Source organism: Sabethes cyaneus, chromosome 3 (genome assembly GCF_943734655.1).
Source record: "Sabethes cyaneus chromosome 3, idSabCyanKW18_F2, whole genome shotgun sequence".
Taxonomy (NCBI): domain Eukaryota; kingdom Metazoa; phylum Arthropoda; class Insecta; order Diptera; family Culicidae; genus Sabethes; species Sabethes cyaneus.
Window position 1 is genome coordinate 9,077,558 of NC_071355.1, and position 14,614 is coordinate 9,092,171.

Genomic DNA, 14,614 nt, shown 5'->3' on the forward strand with positions numbered 1-14,614 from the left:
AGTGTTGTGTTCCGTTCATTAAATATTGAGTTATCGGTTCTTACGTTGCCACAGAGGTCCAAAAGGGTGAAAAGTGGAACTTTTTTCCTAGTGTCGTCTATTTTCATTTTATCATTTATGGTCTTCAGCACTTTTGTTCCTATGAATATTTCCCTTAATCTAAAACTGCCAAAAGTTATTTATTGCTTACTATAATGAAAATAAAAAAATTACTTTTTTGTGTTAGGAAATATAGACATAGTTTTTTCGGAAAAGTTGTAAATATTGCAAAACAAGCAACTTTGCTGAAGAAATCAAATTTCTACCTCTATCGAGTGCTCAACTATTGGGCATATTTTTTATAACTTCTTTAAAAATTGGTTTTTCATACTTCGTTTTTCTTAGTTACATTTTACTAGAATACAATGTTCTAGGCAATTATCGAAGTACTCAAAATACACGTTTTTGCAGAAGACTGCACATCTCTTGGACCTTACTTGCTAATTTTTCGTATATCCAAGCTTTAAATTTTCATAGCTTCACGAGCCCTTGGGATAAAAAGGGGCAAGCGGATTTATGAAATCAGCGCTTCATCTTAAAGGCTAAGTCGAGTACTATAAACTTGTATAGGTTCCGCTTGTCCCCAACCACCCAAATGAGAGTATGGCAAGAATACGTTTTATGTGTTTCGCGTTCGATAAAGGCTCGATACACGTCCATTCTTTTGTGTTAGTAAATAGATACATGATTTTTCCGGCAAAGTTATAGAAAACATAAAGGCAAACAACTTTTCTAAAGAAATGACATTTCTATCTCTGTCGAGTACAGAGCTATAGAGCATCTTCCTAGGAAATTCTTTGAAAACTAGTCTTTCATACTTAGGTTATGTTGGTTGCATTTTACAAGAATATATGGTTCTAGGCGATTATTGAAGGACTCAAAACACACGCAGAAGATTGCAAATCTCTAGGACCTGTTTTTACAAAGTTATCGCTTTTGGCTCGTGAGGTTAAAGAAAAATAAAGCTTAAATAAACGATAACTTTGTAAGGAAAGGTCCTAGAGATTTGAAACTTTCTGCAAAAACATGTGTTTTGAGTTCTTTAATAATCGCCTAGAACCATATATTCTTGTAAAATGCAACCAACATAAGCTAAGTATGAAAAACTAATTTTTAAAGAATTTACAAAGAAAATCCTCTATAATTCTGCACTCGATAGAGATAGAAATGTCATTTCTTTAGCAAAGTTGTTTGTCTTTATATTTTATACAACTTTGCCGAAAAAACCATGTGTGTATATCCTAACACAAAAGAATGAACGTGCATCGAGCCTATAGCGAACGCAAAACACATAAAACGAATGCTTGCCGTAATCTCATTTGAATGATTGGGGACAAGCGGAACCCATACAAGTTTATAGTACTCGACTTAGGCTTTAAAATGAAGCACTAGTTTCATAAATCCGCTTACCCCATGAGCTCGTGAAGCTATGGAAATTTAAAGTTTGAATTTACGATAACTTGGCAAGTAAAGGTCCAAGAGATTCGCAGTCTTCTGCAAAAACGTGTATTCTGAGTACTTCGATAATTGCCTAGAACATTGTATTCTACTAAAATGTAACTAAGAAAAATGAAGGATGAAAAGCCAATTTTTAAAGAAGTCTTAAAGAAAATGTCCAGTAGTTTAGCACTCGATAGAGATAGAAATTTTATTACTTCAGCAAAGTTTCTTGTTTTTACATTATTTACAACTTTGCCGAAGAAACTATGTCTATATTTTCTAACACAAAAAAGTTATTTTTTTATTTTCATTATAGTAAGCGATGACTAACTTTTGACAGACAGTAGATTAAGGGGGATATTCATAGGAACAAAAGTGCTGAAGACCGTAAATGATAAAATGAAAACAAAAGACACTAGCAAAAAAGTTCTACTTTTCGCCCTTTTGGACTGCTGTGCATTGGCATGAAAAAAATTTTGAGGTGAAATCAGTTTTACTTCTTTTTCCACCCGTTTCTTTCCATTCCTATTTTGGCTCCGTTTTTTCTCGTTTTGTTTCGTTTTCCTTCCTTTCTCTGTTTTTTCGCCATTTCTCTTTGTTTTCTGTAACGTTTTTCGTATTTTTGCTTCCATTTTTCCTCGTTTCCAGGCCCATTTTGTAACGTTTCCTGTCGTTTTGTTATATTCATGTTTTGTTTTTGACTGTTCCGTTCTTCGTCTTATGACTACTTTTCCTCCTTTTCTGTCACGTTCTGTTTTTCTGTTCCGTTTTATCTCGTTTGTCTTCTGTTTTCGTTAATAATGGAGAGTCTTTTGTTTCGTTTTTTCTCTTTTCCTGTTCTCTTTTTTGTTTTCTTTTCCCCTTATCCCATTTTTCTTCTTTTTTCACCCCGTTTTTTAAAAGTCCTGTCCTTATTTTCCTTTCTGGTTTCTCATTTTCTTTATCATTTTTCCTTGTTCTCTTGTGTTGTTTTCCGTTCTCTTTTTAACAATCCAGTTTCCTTTTGCTTTCTTTACCAATTTTTCTTCTTTTTTTACTTTTTTACTTCTTCAATGTTGTATTTTTCGTCCCATTTTGTCATGCTTTTACTTTTCTTCCATTTATTTCTCGCATGTTTCCTCTTCTTCTATGTTGTTTGTCCATATTTTATCACGTTTTCCCTCGTGATATTTTCCGTTTTTTATCCTTCTGTCTCATTATTACTTTTTTGGTTCTTTCTCGGGAGAGCAGCAGGAGACAGACTACCTCTGGATCCATCAGTAATCCTTCTGTCAATATATTTCTTAGGTTTTCATAAGAAACTGTTTGCTCTGCGCTATTTGGTTCATGAGACTTTTATATTAGGTTAATGTTCGAGGTAGGAATTAAAATTGGGTACGAATTGGTTTTGAATTGCACTTGGAGTTGTATTTGGAATTGGACTTGAATTTGGGCATGAACGGACTTTTGGGTAACAGAAATTATTTTGTTTTACAATAATTGCAGGGAAAATGGGGCACGAGCCTCAGTTTGGCACGGCCTGGACACGCCAGTGATCGCAATGCGAGGTGCGGTTGCTTTACTACTTGAGACATTGCAATTGACACCTAATCACAATCGAACATTTCAATCAATGTGGTAATGAACAGCCACATCACATCTTCAATTAGTCTGCTGAGTGGTTTCTGAACGTGACCAAGCGCCGCTCTATTTAAGCAGCATAGCGTCGCCGTCGCCGCCGTCGTCATTGATTGATGACTGCTTCATCAAGGTAGAAACCAATAAAATCCACCGTTCAGCAGCCACCCAGCCATATGTTTCTTTTCTCATTTTTTACGAATCAATTTTACTGCACGGCAGAGCCGCATACAATGTGACTTCATTGCGCTGCCAACATCCATATTCATAGTCAGGATTATGCAAATTCTTTCGAGAAAATAAAATTAGTCCACCGGCAGAGCCGGCAGTACCCGACCAGCCCGTGGGGCGCGAAGGCATTGAAAATTTCTGCTCCTTCTCGTTATGTGGTAGGTGTCGATAAATTTTAAATTAGCCGTAACAGCTCGTTTCATCTAATCAAACACTTACTAAGTAGCGTATCACCATCGAACAGGCACAGCACCGAACACTGCCGTAGCGGACGCTCGATACACGGCCAGCAGTCAGAAGAAGGCAAAAAATTAACATAAAATTTAATTTCCACCGTTAACCGCTACAATTTCACGATTTTATTGCCCCCACTTACAAGAGGTTCGCCCGCGTAGTCTAGCCTCTGTTGCTTCCCCCAAACCAAAACCGCCCGTCAAACAGCATCGGATCGAAATTGTATGCTCGGTAGGGCAATTGATCGATGACCATTAGCGTAAAATGAAGTGATTCTTTTTCCTCCTATCCACCCACCCACCCGACCGGCCGGCAAACAAAAATGAAGGTGGTTGTGGTGGGCGGTTTGGGTGGGGTTTTCCGCTTGAATGGATCGAATCGTCGAGCATGCAGTGATAGACGATCACACCAACCACAGAATCGGAAGGTCTTACCTAGCAGGCAGTCCGAGCCCATGCTATGGTGTGATGTGCGTGTGTGTGAATGCGTGGTTTACCGATTCGGAGGTGATGACAAAATCAATAAACCAGACCAGGAACCACTGGTCTAACTTTAGCTAGCTCTTGGCTGCGCTCTGTTCAAGCGTAAGCTGAGGCGGATAGTTCATAATTTAATTGTTTATCAGAAAAGATGATTTCTGAAGCAGCGGAAATCGATTGCATTTACCGCTTAGAGGAGCTTAGTGATTCACTTCATTGGAATCGTTCGTGTGAGATAATCTCCTCTTTCCGCACCTGCTGCTGTTCGTTTCGTTTCATTTTTTTCTTCCAATCCGGCACATTTTATAGCAAGCTAGGAAAAAAAACGAAGGGATTGAAAATAGATTCTTCTTTAATACTTTCACCTAGAAATACGCGTACGTACGTATATAAAATCCAATCAAGCCAGAGTCCGGTACGTTCGGTCTATAAGCCGAAGCAGTACCGCGGTCGCGGTCATGTCGGCTAGCGGAGGTTAATTGGAGGTGTTTGTTATTACTACTTTGTGGTGGATATTTTTTTTATTATTGATCGTTCTTTCTCGTCTATTTCGACGAAGTAGTAATCCGTTTATGGGCCCCACCTCATCAAACCGGCCACCGAGCGGCCGGCCAGTCGGGCGGCGCTGTCGGGCGACAAGGGCGTTGCGATTGATCGAACCGAAACCTCGTATCCCGGTTGCGGTTTATCCAATGGCAATCTATTATTATTAGGTTTTTTATGACTTCTTTTAATCGATAAGTGAACGGGCCGGCAATCGCCGCAGAGTTTTATCGCTTTAATACTACCTAAGCCGATTTTAATCTACTTCGGGTGTGAATGGTAAATAATACTCACCGAATGCAAATCGCCCCGGGTCAGCTTCTCCAGGTAGAGAACGTTTTTGACCGTTCCGTCCGGGAGCACCAGAAAGGAATCGTCCAGCAGGGCGTGCTCGCGCCACCAGGTTACCTTCGGCGTCGGGATGCCACCGCTGGAAACGCAGGTAAGATTGATGTCGGCATTTTCCCGATACGGACCGACCAGGTTGTTCTGCACGGCCGCTCCCAGCTCGTCCAGGACCGTCACTTTCGACGGGGGCACTGTTGAATAGAGCAAAAGAGGAAGGAGTTTATGAGATGACCTCGAAATTTACGCGATACTAATTGCTAGTCTCGTCTTCCTTTGATGGCCTTCCGAGAATGACGTTGTTTATGTCATCTCCGGTAATTTATCTCGGTAAAAGGGTCTTCGCTAATGAATGGTTTTTTAAATGGCTAACCGGAGCTGAGTCGGAATGTTTTTCATTTTATTGGTCAAAGTGGACGGAGAACAGTTTTTTTTTCGCAGGATGTAATATTAAATGGTCACAAATGGAACTTCGAGGAAGGTCCATTTCAATTTATGAATGACAAAACAGCTGCCAAGTAATAAATATTGATGTGCAGCATAACTCGTTATAGTCATTCTAACCTTTTATTGTAAGTACCTATGAGTGCAAATTCCGTCTTCGATTTTCGCGCACTGGCTTGAACGACCATCGTAAATGCATCACGACGCATGGCAGATAATCCCGTACAGGGATTGTTCTTTTACCGTACAGCAATTAAAACAATTATTAATTTAGTAACACGTTTATTATGAGACGAAAGAGTGACCCTGATAAAATAAATTCACGATTTCACGTGTGATTTGTGAATTAAGAAAACCCGATCTTTTTTCGTAATCAAAAAAACTGTACGAATACGAAACATTCATTAAATTAGTAATATCTGTCAGTGTTTTTGAACGTGCTTTATTAAAAATCGGTTAATTACCGAAACACTATAAGGATTATAAGATACTGCTTCCAAGAAGATTCTGCACCGTCTCACCAGCCGAAAGCTACACAGGCTTGGAGTAAAGACAATTTTTCGGATTTTATTTCTTCGAAAGAGCCTGCGTCTTGCCCGATTTGAAGAAGGTGGTGACAAGAACTTTAAAAATAATATGCCAAAATAAGTAAATCTTGCAGCCGTCGGCAATTGTCTTTTTCCTATTATAGGAAACAGACTAGGTAGCAAGGATTCCATATTACTACCATGAGGAACTTTAGTAGTTCCGGTTCGAGTAGTATTCGTAGTACGTTGATAATTTTGTTCCTACGCCCCGCAATGATTTGCTATGGACGTAAACACTGTCATACTGCCATGGATGCTCTCGCTATCACTGAACTCGTCCATGTATTCCGCGGGCAAAGTTTGAGCCGACTGGAAAGTATATCAAGACTTGTTATGTTTATACGGTTGTAATTTTGCCATATGCGACATTTGAGCAAAAGGTCGAATAAAATTTTTGGCTATCTTTCTTCGTTTTTTAAGATCCAAGATAATACCTCAAACCTAGCTTTCTCTGGAAACAAACGAAAGCAACGTACTCTGCGTTTTTCCTCTTCTTTTTTCCTCTATTCATCTCTTCATCTCTTCTTCTCTTCCTCTCTTCCTTTCTGCCTCCGTTCTTCTTTTCCTCTCTTCTTTTTTTATCACGTTCTCTCTTTCTCTCTTCATTCCTTTTTCTCCCTCTCCTCTCTCCCTCTATTCTGTTCCTTTCTTCCTCTCTTCTTCTATTCATCTCTTCCTTTCTCCATCTCTTTCTTTTTCCTCTCTTTTCCTCTTCTTCACTTCCTTTCTTCCTATCTTCCTTTCTTCCTTTATTCCTTTCTTCCTCTTTTTCCCCCTCTTTACCTCTTTTTTAATTTTAATTTTTTAATTGCATCACTTCTACTCCGTCTCCGTTCCATCATCTTATTCATTTTCTTTACTAAAGCTCCCTTGTCATTGGCTACGTTCTCCTTTATTTACCAGTAATTTAAACATTTGTATTCGTTACGAAAATTCCCCCATTGCATTAGAAACTAAGCCCTAAGTTTTTCTGTCCCCGTTTGTCAGGTGCTAGGTGCTACCCTGCTTTATGATTTCTTCATTTTATTATGATTTCCTTATGTCAAGAAATACGTATGCCAACCTAAGCAATAAATTAATTTTCGCTTTGTTCGATAAAGCTATAAAACATATAGGTTGTAGTTTGACAAATAAGCTAAATTAGCTTGGAAATATATTGCCCTGGGAAGAAAAGTTAAAGTTTTACTGTCAGACCATCCTGATCGATTCGGTTTACAGCGACCGTCAAAAAATATCCGAAAGAATAAATAATATATTTACAGTTTCCGTAGTTGTGCAGCATATGCGCGTTGAATTTTATCGTGCATATTGGTATGATAGGTAGGGGAAATCAACGCGCCATGCTTTCTGTGACATAAAACCAATTGATAATAAGTTTCTTCCTGCAACTCACACTTTGTTTCGATGACTTTTGGTATGCGGGTCAAAAAAATTCTAGAATATGGCAATATTGACTCACATAAAAAACTGTTTTCGGTGTTGCACTTCAATATTCTTCCAAATAGCAGCACTAAATCTGTTTGGTCTGGGTATTACCAGGGTATTATTAAAAGCACTATATTCCAAAGTAACAATGTGAGTTTTATTACACTCTTATTGCGGTTGTTATGACCAATTTTGGTCATAAAAGCCATCATAAGTGGTTTATAAAACCAGAACTGTTGCTTGGGTTGCTACGTCCCACTTACAGGAAGTTTATAAGAGGCTAGCTGACCCGGCAAACTTCGTATTGTCACAAATTAAACTTTGCTATACATCATAAGTTGTATATCTCGGATTATAGTTCTATACGGAAAAATATGCACATAAAACAGTTGGTGTCAAAATTGGGCCCCCCTCTGGCTACGGTGGTGATTCAGCCTTAGATGATTCATTTTGGCAGTTCCGTAACAATGAAACCACGGGTAGTTTAACATACAAATTCCTCACAGACAACTCCCCCCATTGCTACGTAAGATAAAATAAAGCTAATGGCATTCAAATATTCGCCGTGATTGTATAACATTTCGTCGAATCCTATTGCGGAAAACCAATTCTCATTTTGCCAAAAACCTTTTCACCTCCTTATTCGCTATCGCTCGTTTGGACCCAACTGGTGGATAGCAAAAGAGATTAGTAGACTTAGGAGAACAAATAAACCTAGACAGAGGTGCTTTCTGTGGGGGGAGGGGTTGATTTGATTGTATGAGAGTCTCCCTCCTGCCAGAGGAGAGAAGGATTTCAAACCACCATAGAAAAGTTTTTGAGTTTTACAAAAATTTCAGTTTTATTTGTATGAGAACCTCCCCTTCCAGAGGGGGGAGGGATCTCAAACAATCATAAGAACCTTTCCCGGACCCAAAAATGCTTGCAAACAAATTTTCACGCCGATCGGTTCAGTAGTTTCCGAGTCTATAAAGAACATTCAGACAGACAGACAGACAGACAGACAGACAGACAGACAGACAGACAGACAGACAGACAGACAGACAGACAGACAGACAGACAGACAGACAGACAGACAGACAGACAGACAGACAGACAGACAGACAGACAGACAGACAGACAGACAGACAGACAGACAGACAGACAGACAGACAGACAGACAGACAGACAGACAGACAGACAGACAGACAGACAGACAGACAGACAGACAGACAGACAGACAGACAGACAGACAGACAGACAGACAGACAGACAGACAGACAGACAGACAGACAGACAGACAGACAGACAGACAGACAGACAGACAGACAGACAGACAGACAGACAGACAGACAGACAGACAGACAGACAGACAGACAGACAGACAGACAGACAGACAGACAGACAGACAGACAGACAGACAGACAGACAGACAGACAGACAGACAGACAGACAGACAGACAGACAGACAGACAGACAGACAGACAGACAGACAGACAGACAGACAGACAGACAGACAGACAGACAGACAGACAGACAGACAGACAGACAGACAGACAGACAGACAGACAGACAGACAGACAGACAGACAGACAGACAGACAGACAGACAGACAGACAGACAGACAGACAGACAGACAGACAGACAGACAGACAGACAGACAGACAGACAGACAGACAGACAGACAGACAGACAGACAGACAGACAGACAGACAGACAGACAGACAGACAGACAGACAGACAGACAGACAGACAGACAGACAGACAGACAGACAGACAGACAGACAGACAGACAGACAGACAGACAGACAGACAGACAGACAGACAGACAGACAGACAGACAGACAGACAGACAGACAGACAGACAGACAGACAGACAGACAGACAGACAGACAGACAGACAGACAGACAGACAGACAGACAGACAGACAGACAGACAGACAGACAGACAGACAGACAGACAGACAGACAGACAGACAGACAGACAGACAGACAGACAGACAGACAGACAGACAGACAGACAGACAGACAGACAGACAGACAGACAGACAGACAGACAGACAGACAGACAGACAGACAGACAGACAGACAGACAGACAGACAGACAGACAGACAGACAGACAGACAGACAGACAGACAGACAGACAGACAGACAGACAGACAGACAGACAGACAGACAGACAGACAGACAGACAGACAGACAGACAGACAGACAGACAGACAGACAGACAGACAGACAGACAGACAGACAGACAGACAGACAGACAGACAGACAGACAGACAGACAGACAGACAGACAGACAGACAGACAGACAGACAGACAGACAGACAGACAGACAGACAGACAGACAGACAGACAGACAGACAGACAGACAGACAGACAGACAGACAGACAGACAGACAGACAGACAGACAGACAGACAGACAGACAGACAGACAGACAGACAGACAGACAGACAGACAGACAGACAGACAGACAGACAGACAGACAGACAGACAGACAGACAGACAGACAGACAGACAGACAGACAGACAGACAGACAGACAGACAGACAGACAGACAGACAGACAGACAGACAGACAGACAGACAGACAGACAGACAGACAGACAGACAGACAGACAGACAGACAGACAGACAGACAGACAGACAGACAGACAGACAGACAGACAGACAGACAGACAGACAGACAGACAGACAGACAGACAGACAGACAGACAGACAGACAGACAGACAGACAGACAGACAGACAGACAGACAGACAGACAGACAGACAGACAGACAGACAGACAGACAGACAGACAGACAGACAGACAGACAGACAGACAGACAGACAGACAGACAGACAGACAGACAGACAGACAGACAGACAGACAGACAGACAGACAGACAGACAGACAGACAGACAGACAGACAGACAGACAGACAGACAGACAGACAGACAGACAGACAGACAGACAGACAGACAGACAGACAGACAGACAGACAGACAGACAGACAGACAGACAGACAGACAGACAGACAGACAGACAGACAGACAGACAGACAGACAGACAGACAGACAGACAGACAGACAGACAGACAGACAGACAGACAGACAGACAGACAGACAGACAGACAGACAGACAGACAGACAGACAGACAGACAGACAGACAGACAGACAGACAGACAGACAGACAGACAGACAGACAGACAGACAGACAGACAGACAGACAGACAGACAGACAGACAGACAGACAGACAGACAGACAGACAGACAGACAGACAGACAGACAGACAGACAGACAGACAGACAGACAGACAGACAGACAGACAGACAGACAGACAGACAGACAGACAGACAGACAGACAGACAGACAGACAGACAGACAGACAGACAGACAGACAGACAGACAGACAGACAGACAGACAGACAGACAGACAGACAGACAGACAGACAGACAGACAGACAGACAGACAGACAGACAGACAGACAGACAGACAGACAGACAGACAGACAGACAGACAGACAGACAGACAGACAGACATTCATTTATATATATATATATATATATATATATATATATAGAAGATATGCCGCAGCCAACTAATTTTATAGTGGTAATATAAGTAACCGCATTAAGTTTGCTTTATTAACAGTTTTATTAAGGTTTCAAGTGTGTATTATTTTGGTATTGAATGGTATTGAATTTTGGTATTGGTAATGAATAATACCGCAAGAAAACCTTTACAAAATTCCAATACAACAGCGTGGCTTTAGAATAGTTACTAGGGATATTTTTGTACAAACCTCAAATATTGACTTTTATTTACACCCATGTCGGCTTTTCGGACGAAGATATTCTTGTTGACTGAGGAAGCTATAGTCTTCAATATCAGCAGAAATGAAATGCAAATAATTTTTGGCTGACACAGGTGATATTCCCCATGCGTTCGAAAAATATCATTCATGTTTTCCATTTTCAAAAAAAAGCACCAAAAAGACCATTTCATTCTATTAGCCAAAAACCGAACGCCCTGGTATCTCTCCCAAAAGCATACCTGATTACCGCTACCTTATTCCTAAGAATAGGTGGCGTACCACAAGGGAGTACTCTGGGACCACTACCATTTTTATAGTTTTTACAACGACGTCTATAAAATTATATTACCGTTATTCGATTTTTGGAGGCAGCCGAAAAAATGAAACTTCGTCAAATCCAAAAGGAAACGTTCCTCTTTCCCTTCCAACGTGGATTAGGACGAGTTTTTCGCCTATACATACCCAAGTAAGCATTCACATTTAGTTGAAACAACTTTTTTATGACTTATATTAGTCATATAGCAGTCTCTTCAACTATTTTACACAAACTGTGCTACTAGGGTAGTCTTGATTTGTTGCACAGCCGTGTTCGCTAATCCGTTATGTTCAATCTTCAATAAGTCTTTTGAGCAAGACAAATTTCCTGACATTTGGAAACAGTCGTTTATGTTCCCGGTATTTAAATTTAGCGTTCGTCGTAATGTGAGGGATTACCGTGAATCGCTGGACTCTCTGCGGTATCTACATTATTTGAAATAAAAATGAGTTGCGAGATTCTGGCCCGCACGGTTTCATGCCTGGTCGGTTTGTCTGTACTCTGCACTCTCACCTGTTAGAGTTTACGTCGATGTAAAAAAGTTGATGTTATCCATACTGACTTTCGATGGAATTGACAAGACAATGCTCTTATGGAATCTATCTCGACTTGGTGCTTCTCAATAAATAGTCAAATGGTTTAACTCATACCATGTGTTTGGAGTTTCCAATAAATCTGGAGTTCCTCAAGGTGGCAATATAGGACCTTTACTTTTCTTGGTGTTCTTTAACGATGTCGGAGTCCAGTCCTTCTGTAGTTCAAAGGATCATTACTACCGGCGAGTCACATTGCTTGGGAGGATGAGTGGGTTCGAATCCGGTTGTAATGCTCCGATTACAGCTTGGTTCGATCCGTGGTATCTCCCAGCTTGGATAAAAGATTACGATACACAACTTTTCTCAAGTGCTGCTTCGTATGACCCTCCTCATCTTCCCTCATCTTTCGCCTTCACGCCTGATCTCAATCTGTTAGATCCTATCGACTCTTTTTTTCGTTACTTTCTTTTACGGTTCCGTCCGTAAATTGTAAAAACCACCGTTCTTAAAACTTAATTACATGCCTGACCTCGTTTCAAGGTCTTCACAAAAACAACGAGATTGGTCTATTGATTTATTTACTAACAAGTATAAATGGTGCTGGCTCATTGTGAGCGTTGCCAAATATGAAGTCATGTGTTTTCACCGTATTAAAACTCCAATCTTCTGTGGTTACATTGTCGATGGTATTGAATTCCGCAGGGTGGGCCGAGTTACTTATTTAGTTGGCTTAACATCTTATGACAAGGCCTGCGTAGCATAATTTCTCCTTCTAATTCGGTCCATGGTAGATGGTCTTCAGCTCCACGGGCACTCAGTGCTCACCAGATCTCCATGTTCCATGTTTCATGACCGTAGAGGACAACCGGAGGATTAGCGTTTTGTACGGGGGCTCAAATATCTTCCAGGAATCATTTTTGCCAATCGTTGCAAGGGCAACTAAAAAAATTTAGGGTCATTATAGGGCTTGCCAAAGAATTTATTGATCCATATTGTTTGCGAGCATTATATTATTCCCTTCTATATTCGAAGTATCAGCTGCCATTTTAAATCCACACACAGCTGTTTGATCAAACGTGGTCAATGCTTTTCTTGCACTAAAGGCTTACCAGAAAGTATGGACCCAGTCAGAAAATCAGTATAGTATCAGTCAGAATATATATAATGAAGGCAGACAAAAGTATGAGGTTTCAGTATGGAATGTAACCAAAAAAGTTGACATGCCGTAATCAATCGCCAATTACACAAAAGAAAGTTTGAATCTGCGAATCTATAAGACGCAGAAGCAGCCAAAATACAAAAAGTATTGATTAGAAGCAGTTTGCATAAGCTGCACGATACGATGCTTGCTGGCAATTCGAAATGCATAATAATGAATGACAAGACATATGTCAAATTGAGCATTAAATGTTGCGAAAACGGCAAGTATTAGACCCGTCTGAAACATCCATTCAAATCGAAAACTCGGTAGAAAAGCGATGGGTTGGCAAGATATTTGCGAATGCAGTAAAGTTTTGCCAGCGTTCGTTACAAATGCTTCGTAGAAAACGTACGTACATAGAGGAGTGTTTACAAAAACGTTTTCTTTCCAGGATATGATAGAAATTTATAGAGATCCTGTTGTCTTCTGGCCAGATTTAGCACCTTGCCATGACGCATCAACAGTAGAGAGGTATTGGCATGCCTCCAAGAGCCTAACATTTATTCCAAAGGATATGAATCCTCCTACTTGCCCCAAAATTCGACCAATTTCTAGAGAAATTTGTCTCTCCTGTAGGGATGGGAATCGAAAGCCAAAGTATCGATATTTGGTATCGCAATATATCGGAAGGATCCGATACTGAGTAATGAGTATATCGCAACCAAAATATCGATACTTCGATATTCACCGATATCGGAACCCGAAACATTCAGAAAGTTTTCAGATACGATCCGTCACGCGCTTGCGATGCGGCCACCTGCCTTGTTTATGTCACCGGCATCTCCGCTCCTCCAAGATACCGTATAGGTTCCACTCGACCATGTTTACAGCAGATTTATTTGTCAGGCGGGCGCTTTTTAACTACAAGCACCAGAACTAAAAATAATCAGTTTCAAACAATTGTTTAATAGATTGGTCTAAAAGGCAACAAAATATCCTGGCAAAACTTTGTTTTGAAAAACCCAGTGATTTGCTGCAAGGTTTGTAATATTTCAACATAAGCAGCATAAATGCTTACATTAACTCTTATTATCAGAAAATTCTTAGATGTAATTAAGATTCACATAAGTTTACCTTCTCACATTATTTATCCACATTGTGGTACTCTACGGGGGAAAATCTTAAAGATAATTCACATCTCAAGAAATAAAATTCAAAATTGGAATCGGGCATGGGCAAAACACCGAACGTAGCTTATACGGTATTTCCAAAAACGACGCGACGAAGTTCATCTCTTTTTCATATATGCAAACCAACATGAAGGGTGTGGTTTTTAATGCACCCGGTTAACATATTTTCGAGTTAACTGATATCGGCCTGGCGCTGGCATGACTGTCATTTGCATACAATTAGAGTGAAGCCGGAATGTTTGGTTCAGTGGTCCAAGTTGACAGCT

At 40.7% G+C, this 14,614-nt stretch overlaps 1 protein-coding gene across 1 annotated transcript in view; it reads right to left on the bottom strand.

Moving 5' to 3' along the window:
• Window positions 1-14,614, bottom strand: part of LOC128739256 (neural cell adhesion molecule 2) — a 148,829-nt gene that overhangs the window by 73,607 nt on the left and 60,608 nt on the right. Inside the window, exon 6 of the mRNA XM_053834733.1 lies at window positions 4,878-5,122. Within this exon, the coding sequence (XP_053690708.1) occupies window positions 4,878-5,122 (245 nt within the window). The remainder of the gene's footprint in view (window positions 1-4,877; window positions 5,123-14,614) is intronic.